The sequence below is a fragment of the Aspergillus mulundensis genome, assembly GCF_003369625.1.
Source record: "Aspergillus mulundensis strain DSM 5745 chromosome Unknown scaffold_15, whole genome shotgun sequence".
Taxonomy (NCBI): Eukaryota; Fungi; Ascomycota; class Eurotiomycetes; order Eurotiales; family Aspergillaceae; genus Aspergillus; species Aspergillus mulundensis.
Window position 1 is genome coordinate 725,760 of NW_020797903.1, and position 21,155 is coordinate 746,914.

A 21,155-nucleotide genomic window follows, 5' to 3' on the forward strand; every position below is an offset into this window, starting at 1 on the left:
TTCCTCCCAAGTTTCTCGTGTTGTTCTACTAGGCTGTTTGTCGCATTCGATCCTTGCCCTCGACACGCTCTCATCTCCGGTCCTGGCCAACTCCAAACTAACACAACGCCAGAGGAAAGCGATGGCCGGAGCTAAACGACGGCTTGATGCAGCCCACGGCTCGGTCGCTCCCTCTACCAATAACACGTCCGCCCTTAACAGCAAAGGTGAGTTTATACCTCCTGCCTTGGTTTCAGCACTAATCTCTCGTAGAACCTGCTAGCAATGATTCTTTCAACACCCGTGTGACTCGAAATTTACGTTCGAGCCGGGATGCGCGTGCTGGTCAAAATGATAATGCTAAGACTACCAACACTACTGCTGGCAGTGGCACTAGCAATCAAAATAGCAACGCCACTAACAACTCCACCAAGCACGGCAGCAATCGGCCGTCGCGCATTATAACGCTCAAATATGGCGCTGGCAATGCTAGTTTATCAAAAGGAACAACCCGTGAAACGCCTGTAACTGCTTCGGCTGCCGCACCTACTCCAAATGCTTCCGCCAGCACTCGTGAAACGCGGAACAGCCGAGCGCGGGCTGCGGCTGGCACCCCTGCAGTTCCTGCGGCTCAGCCCAATTCAAGCCGCTCTGAACCTGCGCCTTCTGTCACTGCGGCACCCGAGACTCCTCGGACTAAGCGCGTCAAACGAGGCTCGGTGGCCGAAGAGACTCCGAGAAGTACAAGGCAATCAACAAGACTGAAAGGCAACGTTCATGATACACCCACAGAAAATGGGGCCACAGAGTCTAAACCATTGGATGCAAGCCCCTTAGCTCCTGGTGCTACCAACACTAGAACTAGAAATCGCAATCGACATGCTGGGGACGTCGGCACCAATGTATCGACTCGCAGTCGCCCAACGACGTCAGTTGTCAAATCTCCGCTTCCTGAAGATGTCGCCTCAGAAGCAGCCGCGATGTCTAATCCAGCCGATATTGAGGCGTCACACACCGCAGAGTCAACGCCGCCCCCTGGAGAATCGCCAAAAGGCACTGTGTCTCCTCCCCGTCACAAGAAAGAGGAACATCAAGCCGCTGAAAATGACGAGGAATCTAAAGCCGTCTCGGCCAGAACTAGTCCGATCTTGTCGCGAAAGCGCAAGTCTCTCGATACGGATGAGCAAGGGGCTATCCCATCCACGTTGAGTTCGCCAACCAAGAAGCCGAAAGTAGAGGCAGCCGCGCTCCACCGTGCGTCAGAACCAACGCTGCAGAACGGCGACGGGCGTAAGCTGGAAGATTCATTGTCCCAGCCGGATGATGGAACAGCTTCTAAAGTGGACGAAGGGTCTCGGCAAATCACTGAAGAAGCTGACGATTCTACTACGCCGGACAATGTTGCCGAATTAGCTACTTCTAAAGCAACTCGTGGTGGCCGTAATCGAGGTCGGGGTCGAGGAGCGCGCAACAGAACATCAGCTCGTTTTGGCGTGAACAAGCGAGGGCGTGGTGGCACTCGTGTTGCGCGCTCCACGCGCACTGGGCGTCAGGATGACCGGTCTAGTGATATAGAGTTCGAACGGTCGCCATCTCCAAGCGCCGCCACCCAAAAGTTGAGAGACCGTCAGCGTGAATTAGACAAGGCTTTTAGAAGGGTGGCTGCCGCACAACGATTGGCTTTGGCTGTACTCGCTACACAGTCCGAGAAGCGTATCGCTCGCGACAAGAACGCGCATAAGGCTGTTCCTGAGTTTGAGGAAATCAGTTTGGTTTTGAAGACCCACTTGCGTGAGAAGCAAGATACTCTGAAACGAGAATACGACCTCAAGGTAGCGCAGGAGAACAGGATATACAAAGCCAACAAAGAGGCTATCGAGGAGCGGTGTCGAGTAGGAAAATGCACTCTCATTCTTGAACGTTGCTAACGATATATCAAGGCATCCTCTCGTTATATTCAAGAGGAACATCTTCTTGCGAGTCACGGGGAGTATATGACATTCATCGAAGGCCGTCGCGCGGCGGAAGATGATGAGCATACTGAGGTATATTATTCACGACAAACACTTGACCAATGCTAATGCATTCTACAGACCGACGGCTCTGAAACAGAGAATGAACGCGGACGACGAGCCCCTGTGATGCGAGAAGTTTATAGAGGTTTCAACTCCTCGCTCGTGCGTGACCCTGCTGGAGCAGCTTCCTATGAACGTGCTGCTTTCGGCTGGGATGACTTCGTCCAACGAGCCAAGCTCGGCGATGATATCAATCCCCAGATGAAAGAGATAAGAGACGCTGGTCCGTTCGCTGGACTTTCTGGCGGGGAGATTATCAACATGTTGTTGGAAGCCACCGGAATCGTCGAAGTGCGGGATGGCGTTCCTATGAAGGAGCATCATCCTCCACCTTATGCGGATGTGAGGTCCTCGGCGCTGACAGCCCTGGCTGACCTTGCGGCGGCTGAGGTGCCCCGGCCTACGCTCCAGCATACGCCGCGGCTTGCAGCTCATCGTGCCATTCTTCCTCAACCTCCACAACCCCAACCTCAACCCCCTCAGCCACCGCCGATACACCATGCGCACCCAGAACCCCGACCGTTTTTGCCGCCACCGACACCCCGAGGCCAGCCGAGGCGACTCCTCCCGGCGGGACAACAAATCCCGCCGATCAATGAGACGCTTGGCCTTCCTGACCCATTCTCGTCGCGCGGTGGGCCTCCGCAGCTTCCACCTCCACCAGGGTCGAACTTTCAACGGCCTCCCTTGCCGGGCTACTTGACGGGGCATCACCATCCAAGTATATACTATCAGCCACCGCCACAGCCACCTCGGCCGCCGTATTGATTCTATTCATTTGCATTTTGTATTAGGTTTGTTGGATGTCGGTGTTCTGGGATTAGCACGGACGCGGTGTTGGTTAGGCTACTTTCCTTGTACTATACAATGAGACATTTCGATCGCATCTTCATTCATGCTTGCTGTTCGCCTGCGATATCAGGATGGCTCATAATGAGTCAGACGCAGAGCGGAGCGGGATGACTGCATCAGTGCATGAGTGACTCGAGAGCTCCGCCGTATCGGGACTAGACCGGGCGGTGCGGGTATGTGGCGCAAGCTTTTCTTGCAAAGTCCATATTTTTGCTCCATCCAGAGCCTCGTCTGCCCTGCGGTATATTTACCTGCTTCGTTCTCTGTCCATCGTCCAGAGAATCCCTCATCTTTATTCACGGATATCCCTAACTTCCTCTTTCTTCTCTGCTACTCCCCTCCTCACCCTACGCACAGTAGTACCCTACTACTTGTCCTGCATACCCCGCCCTCACTAGAAGATCTCTTCCCCTCAGTTCCGCACATACAAATCCTCAATCATGGCTGTCCGCGCTCAATTCGAGAACTCTAACGAGTCCGTACCCGTCCTTGGTCATGCTACGCTCCAAACTGACCAAACAATAGAGTCGGCGTTTTCTCCCGACTAACCAACTCATATGCCGTTGTGGCCATCGGTGCTTCGGAAAACTTCTACAGGTACACTCTCCAATCTGCACACAAAACTCACATGATAATCAAACTCACACATGATACAGTGTATTCGAAGCTGAACTTCAAGACGTCATCCCCATCTGCCATGCCACAATCGCAGGAACACGCATTATCGGCCGTTTGACCGCAGGGTGCGTCTACCCTCTCCAACAGCCTTGAAACCCCAATGCTGACTACCGCGCGCAGAAACCGCAAGGGCTTTCTCGTCCCCACAACAACAACAGACCAAGAACTGCAACACCTGCGAAACACGCTGCCGGACGATGTCAAGATCCAACGCATAGAGGAGCGCCTGTCCGCGCTCGGAAACGTCATCTGCTGTAACGACCATGTCGCACTTATCCACCCCGATCTGGAGCGCGAGACAGAGGAGATGTATGCACACTTTTTCTCCGAAACCCACAAATGGAATATCACGCTGACTTAAGTACCTAGCATCGCCGACGTCCTGGGCGTCGAAGTTTTCCGCCAAACTATCGCCGACAATGTCCTCACAGGCTCGTACATGGCCCTCTCAAACCAAGGCGGCATCGTTCACCCCAAGACCTCCATCCGCGACCAGGACGAGCTCTCCTCCCTCCTCCAGGTCCCTCTAGTCGCTGGTTCAGTGAACCGCGGTTCCCCCGTTGTCGGTGCGGGCCTGGTCGTCAACGACTGGCTTGCTGTGACAGGTCTCGATACGACGGCGACAGAGCTCAGTGTCATCGAGAGTGTGTTTAGGCTGGGTGAGAACGGGCCCGGTGGTATTGGGCAGGGACCTGCGAATAAGGATAGTATCGTGGAGAGTTTCTACTAGATTTCTCTTTTTTTTAACCGCTTTAGTGAGAGGGACTCTTGAGAAATTCTGATGCTGTTCTTTTTTTTTTGACGCCCGCTACGCCGCGCTATGTTAGTCACGTACATATTTGATGGACGGATTGATGTTGCTCTGGAACATTGTTCAGTTCTGCGATGTATCTACTGAGTGGGTTGGGACTCCTGGTAATGCAGGGTCTCGGCTGCAGCATTGTACGGAGTACATACATATTGGACTCCGTTATTCGTCCACTGTCTTTCACTTCCATGCAGGTGCTCGGTAGATTTTCTCCATACATAATCATCCCAAGCGGCAACCAACAAATTTCAGAATGGTTTGGCTGGGATTATATATATATTCTCATTCAGACCCACTGCACAGCAACTACCCATGGCGGAAGAGGACCAGGTAGAACTGCGAAGTACGGAGTAAAAGGTCGTACACGCTAAATAACAGGTAACGATGGAAGCAGGCAAGCAGGCAAGCAGGTACGTAGCTGTACTTTTTCGTCCTTCTCCGGTATTGATTTTAGTATAGGTAGGTAGGTAGTAAGTAGCGTAGCTAATTATACACGCAAAGAAAAAAAAATCAAAATGAAGAATCCCAAGTAACCGACCGTAGACGCCGCCTTGCGTGTCTCTAGATAAAGATACGAAGGTCATATGCAGTGTACCCTTGTTTTGCCGAGATGATATATGATGAGGGATAAAGGAAAGGGTGAGTAGGTGGACGGATGGTAAAGTGATTGGTGGCAGGAGGATAGGATAGGGTCTGAAGTGAGTGTAGCAGTGGAAAAACAGGGGATAAAAAGATCAAAGGGTCAAGCAAGGGACAACCAACGGTTGCAATTGTCAGTCATAGAAAGCAGACAAAGGAAAAAAAAAGAACACCGGCTTCAGTGGATATGTAAAGTCAGAAAACTCCTCAACCCCATGCAATGCTGCCGACCCGACCGGGGCCTACCTGACGACCCTCCCAAAAAAGAAAAGAAAAAGGAGCAGTTTTGAACGAACTGTCGGAATCCCATACCGTGATTAAATAAATTAGAGAAAGTATGATGGAACGGGCGAAGAAGAAAGATTCTATACATTGCCCTGGATGCCGATCTGAGCCTGGGAGGTTTGATTGATTTTGGTGTATCCCTCGAAATCGTGCCCATTTGTGTCTGCATCTGCGTCTGGAATATCGATGTCCTCTTGTGGAGGTGGAGGTGGGGGAGGAGGTGGTGTTGGGTTACCAACCAGAACGACCTCGTCGGCGTCGGCGTCGGCGTCGTCTGGCTCGTCGCTTCTAACGCTCATGTCATCATTGTCGTTCGCGTTGGGGCTCATGACAGGTGGAGGGGGCGGTGGTGTTGATGATCGCTGGCGTTTTGTAGACGAAGTCGGCGTATCATCTGGAGTGTCCGCATTACCCACGTTGAGGTCGTCTCGTTTCCGTTTGAGACCACCGAATCCTCCCCTATCAGTGCTACCTTCGTCGTCCGACATCTTCACATCTGGTGTCCCTTCGTCGCCCTCGCTTTGGCCAGCTGCTGGCGTTGCAGGTTTATCATCTGCACTGCCTTCTTTGGCGAGCTTCTCAGCTTTGTGCATCTCGTGCGCCTGGTGCTTCACGACGGCCTTGTCAAAGAATTCTTTGCAGAACTTTTTCACCTTTTTCTGCTGTTTATCATCAATCTTGGTAGGATCCGTCACCCGGTTGTTTTTGAAATCCGAGTTAACTAGCTTTTTAGCGACCTAAGGGTGCGTTAGTAATTGTATGGAGTTCAAAAGTGAGGAAACTTGCATCTTTTGCGTATCGTTTGAGGTCGTCCTTCGGAAGCTTGTGCTTGAACTTGTCAACGACGTGTTTGATATGGGGATACAACTATACCCGTTAGCTTGGTCTACAGTCGATTTATAGATGAAGGCCTACAGTGTTTTCGTAAAGCTTTTTCTGCTTCTCTTCACTGTAGTTTCTCCATTTCTCCTGCCCGTCCTTGCCCTCTGGCGTGGGCTTGGATGGCTGAGGCGTGGCAGGTGTGCCGGACTTCTCCTTGGGCGTCTGCTCCTTTGCGTTCATGATACCATCAATGATACTCTGAAGCGCTTTGTCTCTCGACTCTTTCGGCGGTGGTGGCGGCTGTGGAGCCGGCTTCGTCGGCCGCGTCCAGGTAGTATCTCCCCGAGCTGAATAGTAATATGTTCGGCCGTTGGACTCGGCCGCAAACCATCCTTGCGGAAGAGGGTCGAAACGCCGTCGAAACGGGCGAGGGCCCTGGTGGTGTGGGTTCCTTGGACCCTGGCCGCCGCGTTTCTGCGCTGCTGGTCCTCGAGGAGCCTCGATTGACCTGGACCTTGATCGTGATCTAGGCCGTTGCTGCCGATCGTCTGAGATGTTCTCCCGTCGGTGGAACTGGCTAACGGTCGGCGTAGCGGCGTTGGGATCCCGCTTCATACGGGGTATTCGATAGCCAACCTCCAAGGTCGACCAAAGTTGTAGGAGAACCGTGGCTTTCTGCTCGACTCTTTCATCCCCACAGCTGGTCAGCGGTTGGATTGTCGACTCGATCTTGGAGTCAATGATCTTATTCCGCGTTAGACGGGGAAACTTGTCCAAAATGTCTAAGATCTGTAGCACAACATTGAAATCCTCCTTCCACATGGCGAGTTGAGAGTTGAGAATCTGATAACCGTGCATCTTCACCACCCTGTTGCGCACCCGTTCATCATCGCAGCGCTGGATGCGGCCCAAAAGCTTGACTGCAATCCATTTTTCCTTACATTGCATAAGAGCCGCCATGACCTTCGTGACGCCGCCCTCGTCCAACGACTTGGGTTGCACGCTGTCCACATATTCTTCGTCATCCTCGCCCATCTTCTTCTTCCGCGGCCGCTTTGCCACGGCAGTATCCCACCCATCGGCATCTTCAATGCCCAATGCTTCGATCGTCGCGTTGGACAGTTTCGTGGCCCGCTCTGTTTGGGTCTTGCCGCCTATGAAGCCAGTGCAATTGGGTTCACCGCAGTAACACGGTTGGGGGTCTGCACCGTATCGATCCACGTTATAGTTGAAAACCAATTCCTCGCCCGCTTGAATGTGTCGTTCAGCAAAAATACCCATGCGAAGCTTCTCTCCGACAACCCACTTATCGACATAACAATTGGGGTTGCACGAATGGTTGCAGAAACGTCCGAGATTGCCCTTTTTGGTCGCATCCACGAACTCGCCCTTGCTGAGGGACATAAAATAGAAATGTTTAATCCCTTCCGAATCATACTGCCTCATGCGGCGGTGGAATGGACCCTCGTTGATAACTTCTCCAACGTACTCGAAGATGAACTGATGCGGTCGCAGGTCCTCTTCCGCACGTAGTCCATAACCCTTCTTCTCAGTCTTGATGACAGCCACGTTGGCATATTCTTTTCGCTGGAATCGTTGGTTCTGACAGTCTGACCCACACCCACAGTCACCCATACATTCAATCTTCGTCGCACGATTGATGCAGTCCGAGTCCTCTCCACACGCTCGATTGATTGAACTGGCCGAATCTGGCCGACATGGTTAGATTAGACAAGACACAATATGAAGTAGGCATGATTAGTCGTTGGGAGGAGCCAGGCCAGGGTCTCTTGGATCCTTCATACCAAGATGGGCGAAAAGCGCGGGGGTGGTGCAAGAACGAAAATCAAAACCTCAAGACAAATACGGCAAGAAGAGAGACAAACTCACCCCATTCTTCCGCACAATCACACTCCATAGCATGCTCAGTATAGCCCATGTATTTATTAGCATACTGACACGATTCGATCACCTCAAATGTGTTCTGTGCTTCCTTCGTACTATCCGGCAAGTTCAGGAAAAGCTGTAGCGGTCGCGAAACAACTTTTTGTGAGGAGCTACGAGCCAACTTGGGAGGCTGTCCTGGCTCCAATTTGACTGAGATGCCTCCTCCAACCCTTTCTGTACCGGACGCATCGTCCTCAACCCCTTCCTTTACGTCCGCCTCATCTGAAGTTTCTTTCTTGACCGGCGTTTGTGAGGAGGATCGCGATTTCGCTAAGGATGGGGTCGCCCGTTCGTCCTTTATTGCGGGCTCTGGCGACGCGATTTGAACTTCGGGCTTCATCGTGGCCCCTCCGCCGTTTGGAATCGGAGCATCGGTAGAATGGTCGGGCTGCTCCAGTTTCATCGCAGTAACTGCATCGGCAACCGATTCTGACTGAGGGTCCGCGTTGTCATGAGTTGACATGACGACACGGACGGAGCGCGCAAAACTATCAGAGCCAGAGACGGCGTGGCACACTGGAGTCGAGGCCCAAACACAGATCGGAAGGCCAAGTCTCAGGCGAAAGAGGGTGAGTGGGAGCAGAAGCCAAGGATTATAAGGTAGTAGACCTTGACGAGGAGAGACCGCGCAAGGATGTGCCTCGGGAGGTGTAAGAAGTTTTTTGTGGTGAGGGAGGAGCCCGGAGAGGAATCATTGTCGAGACTCCGTCCACCATAGGTATGCCAAGACACGACAATAGGTAACGAATGAGTGACAATAACGAATCTCTATTCTATCATGTCTTCGTGGATACATTTCCTTCTCATGTCCATCTTGTTCACTGTCTCTGAAAGGTCCATTCTCCATCCACTTTCACTTCTGTTCTTGACCACGTTCCGAGGGATACTCTTCTTTCTATGCACCACCACTCGAACGACTGCTTAGTGTTCCAGAGACACCAAATGGTCAAACTTCTATCCTCCGGTTAGTCGAAAACGAAAATCATGTTGTCATTTTGACCAGGCTTCTTGGCACTCGACGCATTTTTCAGCTGTAGGTAACAGTGGAAGTCTGACTCTGACATTTCTCAATCTCATTTCCCCATCAGCTCTATTGTAGAATAGTGATGTGTCCAGTTTGAGCCTGATTTCACTTCTCACGTTCGGACTAGAAATATATTGAATTGTCACGGTTAACGTAGTTGAAAAGGTAGCACTTCAGCGTAGCACTTCAGCTACGGTTTCCAGATGATGTCTGGGCAGCCGATTCTCCGCAACAGTTCGTATCGTTCAAACCACAATAGGTTCGGATGTTTTTGGTCATAGACGGTTTCTTAGAGTCATTCTGGTTGATGAGTATATACCCGGACCGCTCATAGGGGGCGAAAAGAGCGGGAGTTTCTGTCAGTAAATCGTCTATCAGCGGGTAAACAAGAGAGGAGATGCTGTAATAAAGGCAAAGCTTGCGCCTCGCGCCGACAACTGCAGGGAAGACAGGTTCTGTCCTCCAACCACTTGATGATCCCATGTACTCCGGGAAGAAATTATAACCATGGGGTACCGAATCATAAAGACAGCCCGGGCTAGCTCGCCATGCAACCTTGATGTGCGTGGAGGCGAATCTACACCGGGGACCACGGGCCCAGATGCAGGGAAACTGAGGTGAGGCCGCGGCAGAGTTACCACTCTCCAGCACCGGCGCGGTTTTGGGCGGCTAGTGATTGGCCACGAGCATCCAATTAGTTTTATGGACGTCGTATGAGCGGGTGAGGGACGTGAAGGTGCAGCTGTTCGGGGTCTAGGAATAGCCGTTAGTCTTTCCAGTATAGAGTGACCGTGTCAGAAACGAAGGAGTTACCTGGGTCGACAGGGTGCGGATTCGGACGGCTCAGAAACATACATCGGGTTAATAAAAATCGAGCCGACGATCCAGATGGAGGAGGCTCGTGCATGAACGGGTACGCCAAAGCAGTCCAGACGGCGATTATCGAGGTTGATCAGTAGAAACTCAAATAGATGAAGATACCGGGATACGTGGTAAGATAACAGTGGTTCTTGGTCCCAAAATCGAGATCAAGACCAAGGAAATCCGATTTCCGACCGCAGAATCTCGATAAATCATGGCCATGTACACCAGAAATGCAGGCACTTTGCATCAATCAACTGGGATGGCAGTCTCACTGTGTAGCACAGAAAGTGACCTGGCCGAAAGTCTTCATTGCGGTTCTTGACCCTCGAAAGAGTAGTGATGAGTGTCGTACGGAGTAGATACTTCGCATGATCTTTATATTGTTTTTCTAGTCCAGTACAAGCGTGAATTAATGGAGACGGGTACCTGAGCCTGAGAACCTCCAAGTGGGCCTCGTCTTATTCTTTAACCTCGAGCGTGGAGCTTCCTTTGAGCTTCCGGACCGCCAGAGTTCTCCTGTCCACGGTCTTCTCCATCTTCCCCAGACCAGCTGAACAGCTCTAGTCTGCATCAAGTCAACATTCAAGGTATTGCGTCTTTGGAATTCTTTGGAATGCTTCGTATCTGCGCTCTTTGAGTATGCGAAGGATGACAGGTTTAACGCTGTCAGCAGCGGGCTCCCGGACGGTTGATTCAAAGGCGGGGCGCTGCCTCCTCCAAGTCCTCTCCTGCATGCCGATGCTCAATCGCTCATGCATGGGCCATTATTGACTGGGTATCATCGATCGAATCTTCTTTTCACAAGATATCCACTGATAACATATTTCAAAAAGGAAAAGCAACGGACCCAATCGTCACACACCGGCCATATGTTGGCCCGTTCAACATCTTGAATCTACTTGCTCTGGTACAACGTCCTTCGTTTATGTAGCATCACGGCTTCTGGAATCGAATCGCCCGTTTCCTGGGCGCTCCTCACAGTTTTCGCAGGCTAAAATTATCGCGCGGATACCGATAATTATGACCATAATATCGGTACACGGCGATCTGATAGACATGGATCACAAGAAACAGGATCATTGATAGGTTACGCTGCCTTGGTTGCTTTTCAACCTTGATATTGCGGCGATCTCTTACTCGTGCGGAGTAAGAGACTTGCCTTTTTGCCTTGACAATAATATATTAACTCTCCGCTCCGGCGCTCCAACAAGTCAACGAGTCAATGGCATGCTTGAGTCGCGGAGCACAGCCTGAACCAATCACAGCTCGCGGATGGGCGAGCCGGGACACGACCCAAAGCACTTCCGTACTACGGAGTACTACTACTAAGACTCCACGGTTTCTGGATGATTGTTGTTAACCTCTCCCAGCCTCCAGGATTTCGGTTTCGCCTGCGCCTATTGCGGAGCCCCCAACCCCACCCAGCGGTTATCAACTGCCTCCGCCGCCATCCATTTTCTGCCAGTCATCGTTTATGCATTCCCGCTATCTTCAATAGGGCCAATGCATGGCGCTGCAATTCATGTAGCGAGCGCAGCAGCAGTCATCGCTAATAATAAATCCATGCAGAAAAGGATTTGGTGTCGGGTTGGATCGTCCACGCTACCTGCATCTGGGAGTTGGCCCCGAAGCTCGCTTTCCAATTCCTAAACGCCTAGCAACTTTTGTCTCTAAAACATGCCGATTGTCCTCTCCGTTGACCCAACGTCCTGGGGCGTCAATGCCCACCTATCACCAATCGCCTTGGGTCCGTGATATACCTTTGGAACGCGCTGTTTCCTGCGAAAGGCGTTGACATCTTGTGACCCCTCCAGAAAGGCGATATGCAGCCAGGCGGCAAACTCTCATCTTGCCCTTCATATTCAGTCTTCTTCTGTCATGGTGCAGATGGTGCAATATTGTTTCTTCGCTCCTCAATCGTCGATACACTCATGTTTGATTTATCCATTTTTAACCGCGTTTAGCTTTGTATCATTTGTCTTTCTTTTTGTTTGTATTTTTTATTCTTTTCCCTTACCCGTTCTGACCGTGGTCGCTGGTCAGGGAGTACAACAGTAGCCGCACCCTGTTGTTCTGCCCCCCCTGCTCTCCTACCCCATCCAGCTTCAGCTTGTGCATTGTTGGTCCTTTTTTTCGCATTCCCCTATATCTGCGCCTTTCGTGGTCTTTCCAGATCCTTGTTCGGATAATCCATAGTTTCCTTGTGCCCCTTTTCTCGGTGGGAGGCGCTGTTTGCTTTTCTCCCGGATCCTTTCCAGTTTCCACCCTCGTTGCAGAACGCGTGTGGGCGCCTGGAATCATCTGAAACCATCGTCTTTGAAACACTATTCTCTTCTAGGTTGAACACGGCCTGATCCACCTTAGCCTGGTTGGCTCCGCAGACTTTATTTTCAATATTTCCTTTTCCTATTTCTTCTTGTTTATTCTTTCCTAAGTCTTGTCTTGTTCCCGGTGGCTTCCTCACCCGCGACTTTGGAGAACGCATCAACGGACGAGAAACAGTCGACAGTCCCTGCAGCTTTCCCCTTGCCCTCCGGACACATGCCTGCGGTTTCCGTCGCGTTACTGGCCTGCGCAATTCCGATTTGAGAGGCCGCTTGGCTAAGAGAAAACGTCTCCGGGGAAAGATACAGTCTCGCTCCTCTGTCGTCTACTATCGTCCTTCTACCGTCCTTCGAGCTCCTTCGCTTTTCCTTTCCCCTCATCTTCGTTCTTTCTTTACCTTTTCCATTTCGTACTCACGTCTGTTTGGTGGCAATGTGCATTGTTGAAAGTGCTTAATCTTGACGTCGATTCGGTCTCCAGCAACGACACTACCCGGTCCCTCTCGAAGCCAGGGTCACGAATCCACGATCCACTCACGTTGTTTCCCTATCGGTGTCTCTGGTCCATTCTTTGTACCCTCGATCTAAAGCATAGGAGTAACTGCAACTTGACCCATTTGGTTCTGCTTGTCTTGCGCATCTCACCTTCATAGTTGTCCGTTCCGTCTGCAAGCCTGCTGCCAACCACCTTGAGGCTCTCTATATGAATACCCCGTCTTTCGTTGTCCTCCTTCAATGTATACTGTCGCTTGCATAATAATTGGCCCCTTCCCCTCTTCACTGTGCACCCTCTCTACTGACTTCTGTCACTCCTGCCTGTCTTCGTTTGTTGTGCTGCCAGCCCGCTTCTTGGTTCTTTTTTGAGCTACCACGTGTTGATACACTGGTGTAGACCATTATTCCGTTTGGGAGGCTCTGTGGTTAATCTTTTTCTCATACCTTTGTTGTATCTATTTTCCTTGCCGACTCGTTGGTTCTAGTACAGTCCTGCTGTGGTTGTACATTGTGTCCTCCCTTGTCAACATTCGTTCTGTTCCGTATATTCGTGCTTGTCTCGGCTACGCGCGCTTCGCTCTGTATACCTGCTAGCAAGCTGGATATAGAGAGACATACTCTCGTTTGGCTGTCTGTCTCCTAAGAAGAGCTGGTACCTTTGGCTTCTATGGTTGGCTGGATATGTCGCATTCACGGGAAAGGCCATGGACAGAGGAGGAGAAGGTATGGAACAGAAGCCAGCTCATGTTTTGGAAGTCGCGTTGATGATGACGCTCACCGTGCGCGTTCCTTGCTGGCTGATACGAGCTAACCGAGTACCCAGAATGTATTGCTTACCGAAATCCTGAAGAAAGGAGGCGTCCCGTCTCGCGAGCTCATCCTCATGATCAAGTCATTGAATATCCATCCTAGCTGGGCTGATATCCCGCTTCCTTCAGGTACGGATTAGCCCTTCCATGTATGGACTATCGGAGAGTCAGCTGAACAAACCCTATATAGGTCGCTCACTCAATTCCTGCCAATCGGCGTTCAACGAGATGTACCATGAATCGGCGCCTCCAATCAACCCAGGCGCTGGACCGCTGCATCCACAACATCACACTGCTCCGCAACAGTCAATTTCCCTTCCACATCCAACCAGCAGTGTGGGAAAGCGGCCTCTATATTCGACAGACAACCCCGTGCGCGCTCATCGCCCAATTCAACCCCGACCTTCTGCTGGTCCCGCGTCTTACACTAGTGAGAGTGGTGCATCAACAATACTATCCCCGGGCACAGGGGATGTCCCGGGCACAGGTGAACCCCCGCGAAAACGAGGTCGACCAACAAAACAAGAGTCGGAGCGACGCAAGGCAGAGGCTGAACGTCGTGGTGCGCCATTTCAGCCCCCGTCCAGGCGCGGGTCGCAGAAAGTGAAGCACCCGGCCATACCGACTAGCCCTTCAATAATTCAAGCTGGCGGGCCTGGTTATACTACTCAAACCAGCAGTCGATCTTCGCTTATACCTCCGACTGGGTTGCACTATGGGCAACCGCCATTAGGTTCGATTTCGATGTCTGGGCCCAGCGACGATGAGCGGATGCGGATTATACCCAATCAAATAGGTTCCGTGTCCCGAGAGCTGCCGCCGCTCCCGCAAGACACTAGACAAACATTTCCTGCATTACAGTTCAGCCATAGAGAGAGTATACCCTTCATGCAAACTGCAGACCGACCTTTTCAGCCTCCAGTTCCCGAAAGACTTCCGTTTACGGACAGCAGCCAAAGGAGCCTTGTTCATCCCTCTCCCCAGCAATCAAACGAAACCCGCACGCTGGAACTCCAAGTCCCTTTAACTACGGCTGAAAAACGAACGCAATGAAACTCTTCCATTGCAATAAAGCCACGGCGTCCTTATTTCCCTATTTCGATGCGATACGACGAATGAGCTTCATCATCGATTACTAGCGATAGATAGCATTGATCTGCCTTACTACGCGCCCCATTTCGGGACCAAAACTGAATTATGTTCTCCCGCAAGGGACAAAAAGCCACGATTTATGCATGCTCTACGAGTGCTGGCTATCTCTTTCGCAATGATTCTTTCTTGCTTCATTTCAATTGTATCTCCTGTTCTCATTCTTTATATCGAACGTTCTTATTAATACCTTTCTTTTGTCAAGGGCGGTTAACTGAGATTACGATTACTCATTTTGGTGACCACTACCACTGGGTACGTCTGTCCGAGTCGGTGGCTCGGAGTAGACATATCTGATCTGGTCTACCATTCGTTCACCTGTTTGCTCTGCTATACTACGGGCCACCGTCGATAATCGAGCTGCGCAAAAATCTCCTTCTTGGACATATAATATTCCTGGTTTGTTCCTGATGTGCCCGATTCATAACGCCTTGAGTTGATGAACACGATCTTTCGCCTTACCCCATTTTCATAGCGATCCCCTGCATCAATCGCTTGCTCTACTCTTAGCATCCAGCTCACTTCAGCTCAGATGTCCAGCGCGAGCAAAGCATGACGAACATGAAGTTGCACATGGATCTCCCAATCATCATTTCCTACCATGTTGGGTCAGCTTATGATTTCTTCTTTATGTCTTTGCTTTTGATCCAGTCTCAACTCATCTCGATTTCTATCTCTTGCTTTTCTTGTTCTTCCAATGTCTTCGCTTCACGGATATAGAGCTTAATGTCTCATCTCCTGTACATGTATTTATGAGTCTAGTGAGTGAGCGAGGCCTCGACATGATTGCTGCTGCGGAGCAGCATGGGGCATATATATCTGTACTACAGAGTACGATCTCGGCTTTCTTCTTAGAATCCTTGAAATTGATTCAAGCTTTCTGGGCACACGATACAGTCTGATTCTGTAGAGGGACTTGTGCAAGTACAAGAGCCACATTCTATTCCTCTAAACGCCAGTTGCGTCAGACTTTCCATCTACATCTACAGAACGTTTCCCTATTTGCGGCAGATTTACAACTGAAACGGTCGTCCCAGTTTCAGAGGGTGGTGATTCTGATCTAGCCAAGTTGTCTATGTCACAAAAGTAGTAATTCGTCCCCCCTGCCCTAGTTACGGGTTTTGACTTCGCTTGCCCCGGTTAAGTAAATTGCGCAGCCTGCCCCTCTGGCCTTCTGATGATGGGGTCCTGTGTCAGCGATGATGGTAGATGATTCCGGGGCCGGAGCCTCAGGACCTGGCGTCTCTGAAGGGATTGAGAGATTCGAGGTCCTGATTTTGTTGTTCCTGTTTCTCTTGCTCTTGTCGACCCTGCTCCAGTTGGGCTCTGATCATGCTAACCGCGGAGCCAAAGCCCCGATCCTGAGGGACAGCCACTCTTCTTCCCAAACCCAGAGCGGGCTCACTCATTGTCGTCTCTCTCACGAGTCTCATCACTTCATCTTTCCCCTCTACACGACGAGTGAGGTACACCATGGGTACGGTACCCTTGCCTTCTCCTGGGAGTGTATCGGCTCGGATGCGCTCGACTTCCTTTCGGTACGCCGTTTCGTAGATGTCGAAATTGGCGGCTCCTGGTGATTCGCTCACCATGGGATAGTCCTCTTCTGATGTTGGACCCATCTCCTTTTCTGTCAGTCGAACATCTGAGTCCAGGACACTGGGCGTTGCGTCGGCGCTCTTGATATCTATAGGGTCTGAGCCGGGGTTTGAGCCGGTGAACGTGGACGGCCCAATGAATAAGTAGGGACAGTCTTCTTCTAACGGATCTCGTGCGTGTCCCCTTGTGCCTTCCATGCTGCGCTTGGTGGCGGTCGAGCTAGTACGTGACAGTGGGAATCTGGGAGACTGTGACTGCGGGTCTTCAGTGGGGTCGTCCACCATGTTGACGCTCCGTATTGAACCGGAGTCTCTCCTTGTCGATCTGTCCAGAGTAGAGGCATATGCAGCAGCCGAATTGTTGTTATTTTGCAAATAATAGGGCAAAGGTTCCTGTCGCCGTAGGTGGTATCCTTTAACGACATCCTCACGCTCCCAGGCTGTTCTGTTATACGTGTTCAAACTTTGCGCCTTGCTGAAGTGTGTTGCAGTTGGTAAGGACACACTCTCCTCCGGGTCCATTTCCATAGGAGGCTCGACAAAGTGTGCCTCGTATTCCTGGCCAAGGATGCTTTGTATAGGTGTGGAAGCTCGAGTCGGTCCGAGGAGGCGTTTGAATTTCTTCACAGCTTTCATCTAAGGTCATGTTAGATTTGACCTTGAGCAGAATCGTTCTGTACATACCACGGCCAGGACGTGCCCAAAGTTTTTGGTAATGGCCGAGTTCATCTCTTCTTCTGTAGGGAGCCCAACTATTTCGGCAATATTTTCGCTCTTTGGCAATAGAGGATCCATGCCGTTCTTTGTCACCCAGGGATGCTCCTACGTCTTCGTTAGAACAAGTAAAGAACGGAGGCATTGACACATACCCTCAGGTCGTCCATTTGGATCCTCTTTGCGGGGTCCTTCTCCAGAATCCGCAACATGAGATCTCTAAAAGCATCATCATTTTCGCCTTCGAAAGCAATCGGGCCGTTTTTTATGGCCTCGTAGAGGTCGATAATGCTCTGCTCTTGAAAAGGCAGCTTGCCGTATCGCAAACAGTACAGGGTCACTCCCATGGACCATATATCCGCTGCTTTTCCTGAAACATCGCCATGCTTGATAACGCATAGTTCTGGTGGCAAGAAGGCAGGAGATCCAGCAGACTTGGCCGTAAGCATATCCGAGTTCTTTTCAAACATCTCGGACACACCAAAGTCGACAACTTTGAGTACATCGTCGTTCGTGATCAAGCAGTTATCAGGCTTAATATCACGATGGACAATCCCCTGCGCGTGTAGATACTCAATGCCCAAGATGAGGTCACGAAACCAGCAACGACAACGCTCGTCATCGTACGGGTCCGCCTCCTCTTCAAGAGTGACTCTCATAACCACGCCCTTTTTGCACATCTCCATAACCATGTACAGCGAGTCTTGTGTCGGGTCGTCAAGCACCTCTATCAACGATACTAAGTTGTTGTGGTGCAACTTCTTCATGATGGCGATCTCCTCCCTGATCAGATAGAGGGCATTCTTCATCTCTTCATCCCCAACTCCCGATCCCTGTCTATGCAGAGGAGAATTCAAACCATCTGCTGGACGTCTTGGGCCTCGGGATTGTCTTAGAAGTTGCGACTTTGCGCGTTTCCTTAGACGCGTCTTGGAGAACTCTTTGACAGCCTAAAGCTCGGTTAGTCTGTGTAGGCATCGAAGTAGCAATAACGCTCACGTATTCGTTTCCATATTGGTCAACAGCAATATGCACCGCGCCAAACGACCCACGGCCAATCTCCTGCTTAATCACATACTGGTTGATTCTATGCTCGGCAGTGCCGTCGTCTTGACTGAGAGTGTACTCTGACCGAGCATTGAGCGTTTCCTACAATGCAGTCAGCAAATGCACCCCCTGAGAGCCGATGAAGATAAGAAAAAAAAAGATCGCCCACCTTTACGGGACGCCGGGCTATCGGGTTGCGGCGGTGATGTCTCTGAGGGCTTTCAAATGAAGGTGTGGAGCTGGAATGCAGGATGCAGAGTAAGTCCTATAGCTCCAGCTCTCCAAGAGAGTGCACTTGCTTGAGATAGAATCAACACCAAAGAAACTTACGCATAACGAGCTGGCGTTGGGCGAGGTTGGGGCTCTGGACGGACAGTGGACCCTGAACTGGCATCCTGTTGCAGAGAGCCAGCACCCTCGTCGGCCATTGATTATTTCACGCAACAAGACAGAAAGTCAACGGCAAGATTATTAATACACAGAGCAGTCGTGGGAGTATGGACGAGAGACTGAGCCGCGATGCTGAAATCCGGCTGCCTGTCAGAGAAGGTGGTGGGGGAGGTGGAGGGGCACAGCGATCACGATAAGACGCCACTTACACCTACAGCGTGCGAGACTCGGGTTCAACCAGGGTGTAGACTCCGGAGTAGCTATGGGTTAAAAAGGACTGTGGCAGGGGAGAAACAAGCGGCTCTGGCTGTCTCTGGCAGCGCTCCACCCTCAATATTATCGCAGTCGGAGATGTGGGAACGGAGCCAGAGGAAGGATCAAAGGAATCACGGAAGACAGCTTCGAGTCTCTTCCAACAACAGTGTCCCACAGATTTAGATCGACGTCCCTATCCCCGGCTGGAAGTCTACATCCAATTGCTTTCACTCCAATTCCAAAGCCGCGGGTAGGATAGCTAGTAGTTAGCTACATAGAGCTGCTCTTTGGGTGTAAACAGTGGCCGTTCACCGCCCCGTTCATCCAAGGCTTCTTTTATCGACATTATCATCTCCATCATCATCAGCTCTCAATCGAAGCAATCACATTTAGTGTCATACTCTATTCTCTTTAGAGGTAGCCCTTGAGTCTTCAATTCGATAACCTGCGGAGAGCCGAATCACAATGGTTGTGTACTCGTTCTACATCTTCGACCGCCATGGTAAGACGAACCACCCCCGGACTCCATCGCAATCGCTAATACTATGTTCATCAGCGGAGTGCATATACAAACGGCGCTGGTCCCCTCGACCTGCCTCGATTGCTGGCAAATCCTCGCGACCTACATCCGATACTCTCACGGTGGCCAACGGCCTTGCCCCCGTTCCCGGTCCACCAACACGATCAACTGACGACGATGCGAAACTGATCTTCGGAACCGTGTTCTCGCTCCGAAATATGGTGCGAAAACTGGGAGGAGAGGACGACAAGTGAGCTTTCATGTATGATGATTCTGAAGATAACCAGACATTGACGTCTGTTGATTCCAGCTTCGTGACGTATCGCACCAGCCAGTACAAACTGCACTACTACGAGACCCCGACGAACATCAAATTCGTGATGCTTACGGACGTCAAGAGCCCAAGTATGCGCGTTGCGTTGCAGCAGATCTATATAAACCTCTATGTGGAATATGGTACATTGGCCCGGTCTTTTTAATGGGGATTGCGTGCTGATTTCAACAGTCGTTAAGAACCCGCTATCGCCTACGGAGCACCCTGGTGGTCTTGGTGTGAATAATGAGCTTTTTGAGCAGTCCCTGGAACAGTTTGTGGTATGTACCTCCACGAATCTACAATATGTCCTAACATTTGCAGACACGGGTACTTGCTTAATCGGCACTGAGCCAGTATACATTGAATCATTGTCGGAACAATGTCCGACTCCCACTGAGGCTCTCGGGTCGCCAGACTGCGTATCATAATCGCAGAATTAGAGCCGATCCATCATTGGCGACCAATGCCATGACCTGTCGCGCCGAGGCGCAACAGCACACCCAGCTACCCAGTCTGGGGGCGAGCCACCCACGCAACGCCTGTGATACAGAGCGACTGGTTAGGAGACTAGTTCAGGGTGCATTTTTTCCGCGCAATGAACCTACATTATACGGAACTATTCTTCTTACACGGCCTACTATACTATGGTATTGGAGATCTGAGACCGATCCAAGCACATAACATATCAAACATGTTCATACTCAAAACTCACATACATCAGTCATGACAAACAGCAACCATATCATACAATTCCTCATAGTGAGACCAAGCTTTCGCTTCAGAAATCCTCTATTACCCCAATTTTACAGAACCCGCTTGGTGCTGGATTGTCCGGTCTCAAACGCCTCCTGAGGCAGGTCATCCTCATCTGGCCCTTCGCTGTACTTAGTAGCAGCCTGGGGCTTTGAATGACGAAGCGATCGACCTTTGCCGCGAATGATGTTGGACTTGTCGATGGCCTCGCGTTCGTCCTGAGCTGAATGAACGGGACACCATTAACATTTGTCACAAACCAAACCTTGACACAGGACAGGAAGGATAGCAGACGACGTACCTAATTGCTGGTTACTGTTCGAGTACGGCGGCTGCATGGGGTCATCATAGTCCGCGTCGTCGCTCTGCACGGGGATGCCCTTGGAGAATCCCTGCGTGCCGGTCTCGTGAGCGTAGGAGGCATCGTTGTAGGTGCCCGAGACGGGGGCAGAGTAGTCGTTCTCAGCCTCGTAGGCGTCTTCGGCGAGTCTCTCGGCGCGGTCAGACATAGTGATTATTCAATAGAAGCTTCGTTGGACGTGTTTGGTGGTGTGGTTCGTAGGTAGTCAATGTGCTTGCTCTCAGCTCAGATCCCTGGGTCAGATGGGCGGTTTATATGCGTCTTCGTCCTCAAACTGGTCGTCATGATCATTGTGATCGAGTCCAGGGTCTTTGTACGAGGAGGCGAAGTTGATCTCAGGCGGACGTCAGGGTGGTGTCACTGAGTGCCGGAATGACATATGGTTGACGAGTGAACCATGAACCAGCGATTGCGAGTTGCATGTTTGCGGATATGATCTCGATGCGATCTT

The 21,155-nt window shown here is 51.0% G+C and overlaps 7 protein-coding genes across 7 annotated transcripts; 4 read left to right on the forward strand and 3 right to left on the reverse strand.

Annotated features, from left to right (window-relative positions):
• Positions 1–121: 121 nt before the first annotated feature.
• Positions 122–2,822, forward strand: DSM5745_10557 (uncharacterized protein; the record flags this gene model as incomplete). Its single annotated transcript, XM_026752573.1, has 4 exons — positions 122–206; positions 253–1,871; positions 1,920–2,024; positions 2,073–2,822. 4 exons carry the CDS (start codon positions 122–124, stop codon positions 2,820–2,822), a joined length of 2,559 nt encoding a protein of 852 aa, XP_026599016.1.
• Positions 2,823–3,346: 524 nt separating this feature from the next.
• Positions 3,347–4,314, forward strand: DSM5745_10558 (translation initiation factor 6; the record flags this gene model as incomplete). The annotated part of the gene is made up of 5 exons (XM_026752574.1): positions 3,347–3,381; positions 3,432–3,503; positions 3,563–3,649; positions 3,705–3,893; positions 3,954–4,314. 5 exons carry the CDS (start codon positions 3,347–3,349, stop codon positions 4,312–4,314), a joined length of 744 nt encoding a protein of 247 aa, XP_026599017.1.
• Positions 4,315–5,396: 1,082 nt separating this feature from the next.
• On the reverse strand, positions 5,397–8,548 carry set2 (SET and WW domain protein; the record flags this gene model as incomplete). The annotated part of the gene is made up of 3 exons (XM_026752575.1): positions 5,397–6,053; positions 6,232–7,847; positions 8,029–8,548. 3 exons carry the CDS (start codon positions 8,546–8,548, stop codon positions 5,397–5,399), a joined length of 2,793 nt encoding a protein of 930 aa, XP_026599018.1.
• A 5,288-nt stretch (positions 8,549–13,836) lies between these two features.
• On the forward strand, positions 13,837–14,208 carry DSM5745_10560 (uncharacterized protein; the record flags this gene model as incomplete). The annotated part of the gene is made up of 1 exon (XM_026752576.1): positions 13,837–14,208. The coding sequence occupies one exon, from the start codon at positions 13,837–13,839 to the stop codon at positions 14,206–14,208; it is 372 nt and encodes a 123-aa protein (XP_026599019.1).
• Positions 14,209–15,979: 1,771 nt separating this feature from the next.
• On the reverse strand, positions 15,980–18,537 carry DSM5745_10561 (putative calcium/calmodulin dependent protein kinase; the record flags this gene model as incomplete). The annotated part of the gene is made up of 6 exons (XM_026752577.1): positions 15,980–16,984; positions 17,033–17,170; positions 17,218–18,012; positions 18,062–18,211; positions 18,279–18,348; positions 18,440–18,537. The coding sequence occupies 6 exons, from the start codon at positions 18,535–18,537 to the stop codon at positions 15,980–15,982; spliced, it is 2,256 nt and encodes a 751-aa protein (XP_026599020.1).
• Positions 18,538–19,219: 682 nt separating this feature from the next.
• DSM5745_10562 (TRAPP subunit BET5) lies at positions 19,220–19,929 on the forward strand (the record flags this gene model as incomplete). Its single annotated transcript, XM_026752578.1, has 5 exons — positions 19,220–19,256; positions 19,311–19,524; positions 19,585–19,730; positions 19,780–19,868; positions 19,912–19,929. The coding sequence occupies 5 exons, from the start codon at positions 19,220–19,222 to the stop codon at positions 19,927–19,929; spliced, it is 504 nt and encodes a 167-aa protein (XP_026599021.1).
• Positions 19,930–20,393: 464 nt separating this feature from the next.
• Positions 20,394–20,852, reverse strand: DSM5745_10563 (uncharacterized protein; the record flags this gene model as incomplete). Its single annotated transcript, XM_026752579.1, has 2 exons — positions 20,394–20,566; positions 20,645–20,852. 2 exons carry the CDS (start codon positions 20,850–20,852, stop codon positions 20,394–20,396), a joined length of 381 nt encoding a protein of 126 aa, XP_026599022.1.
• Positions 20,853–21,155: the final 303 nt, after the last annotated feature.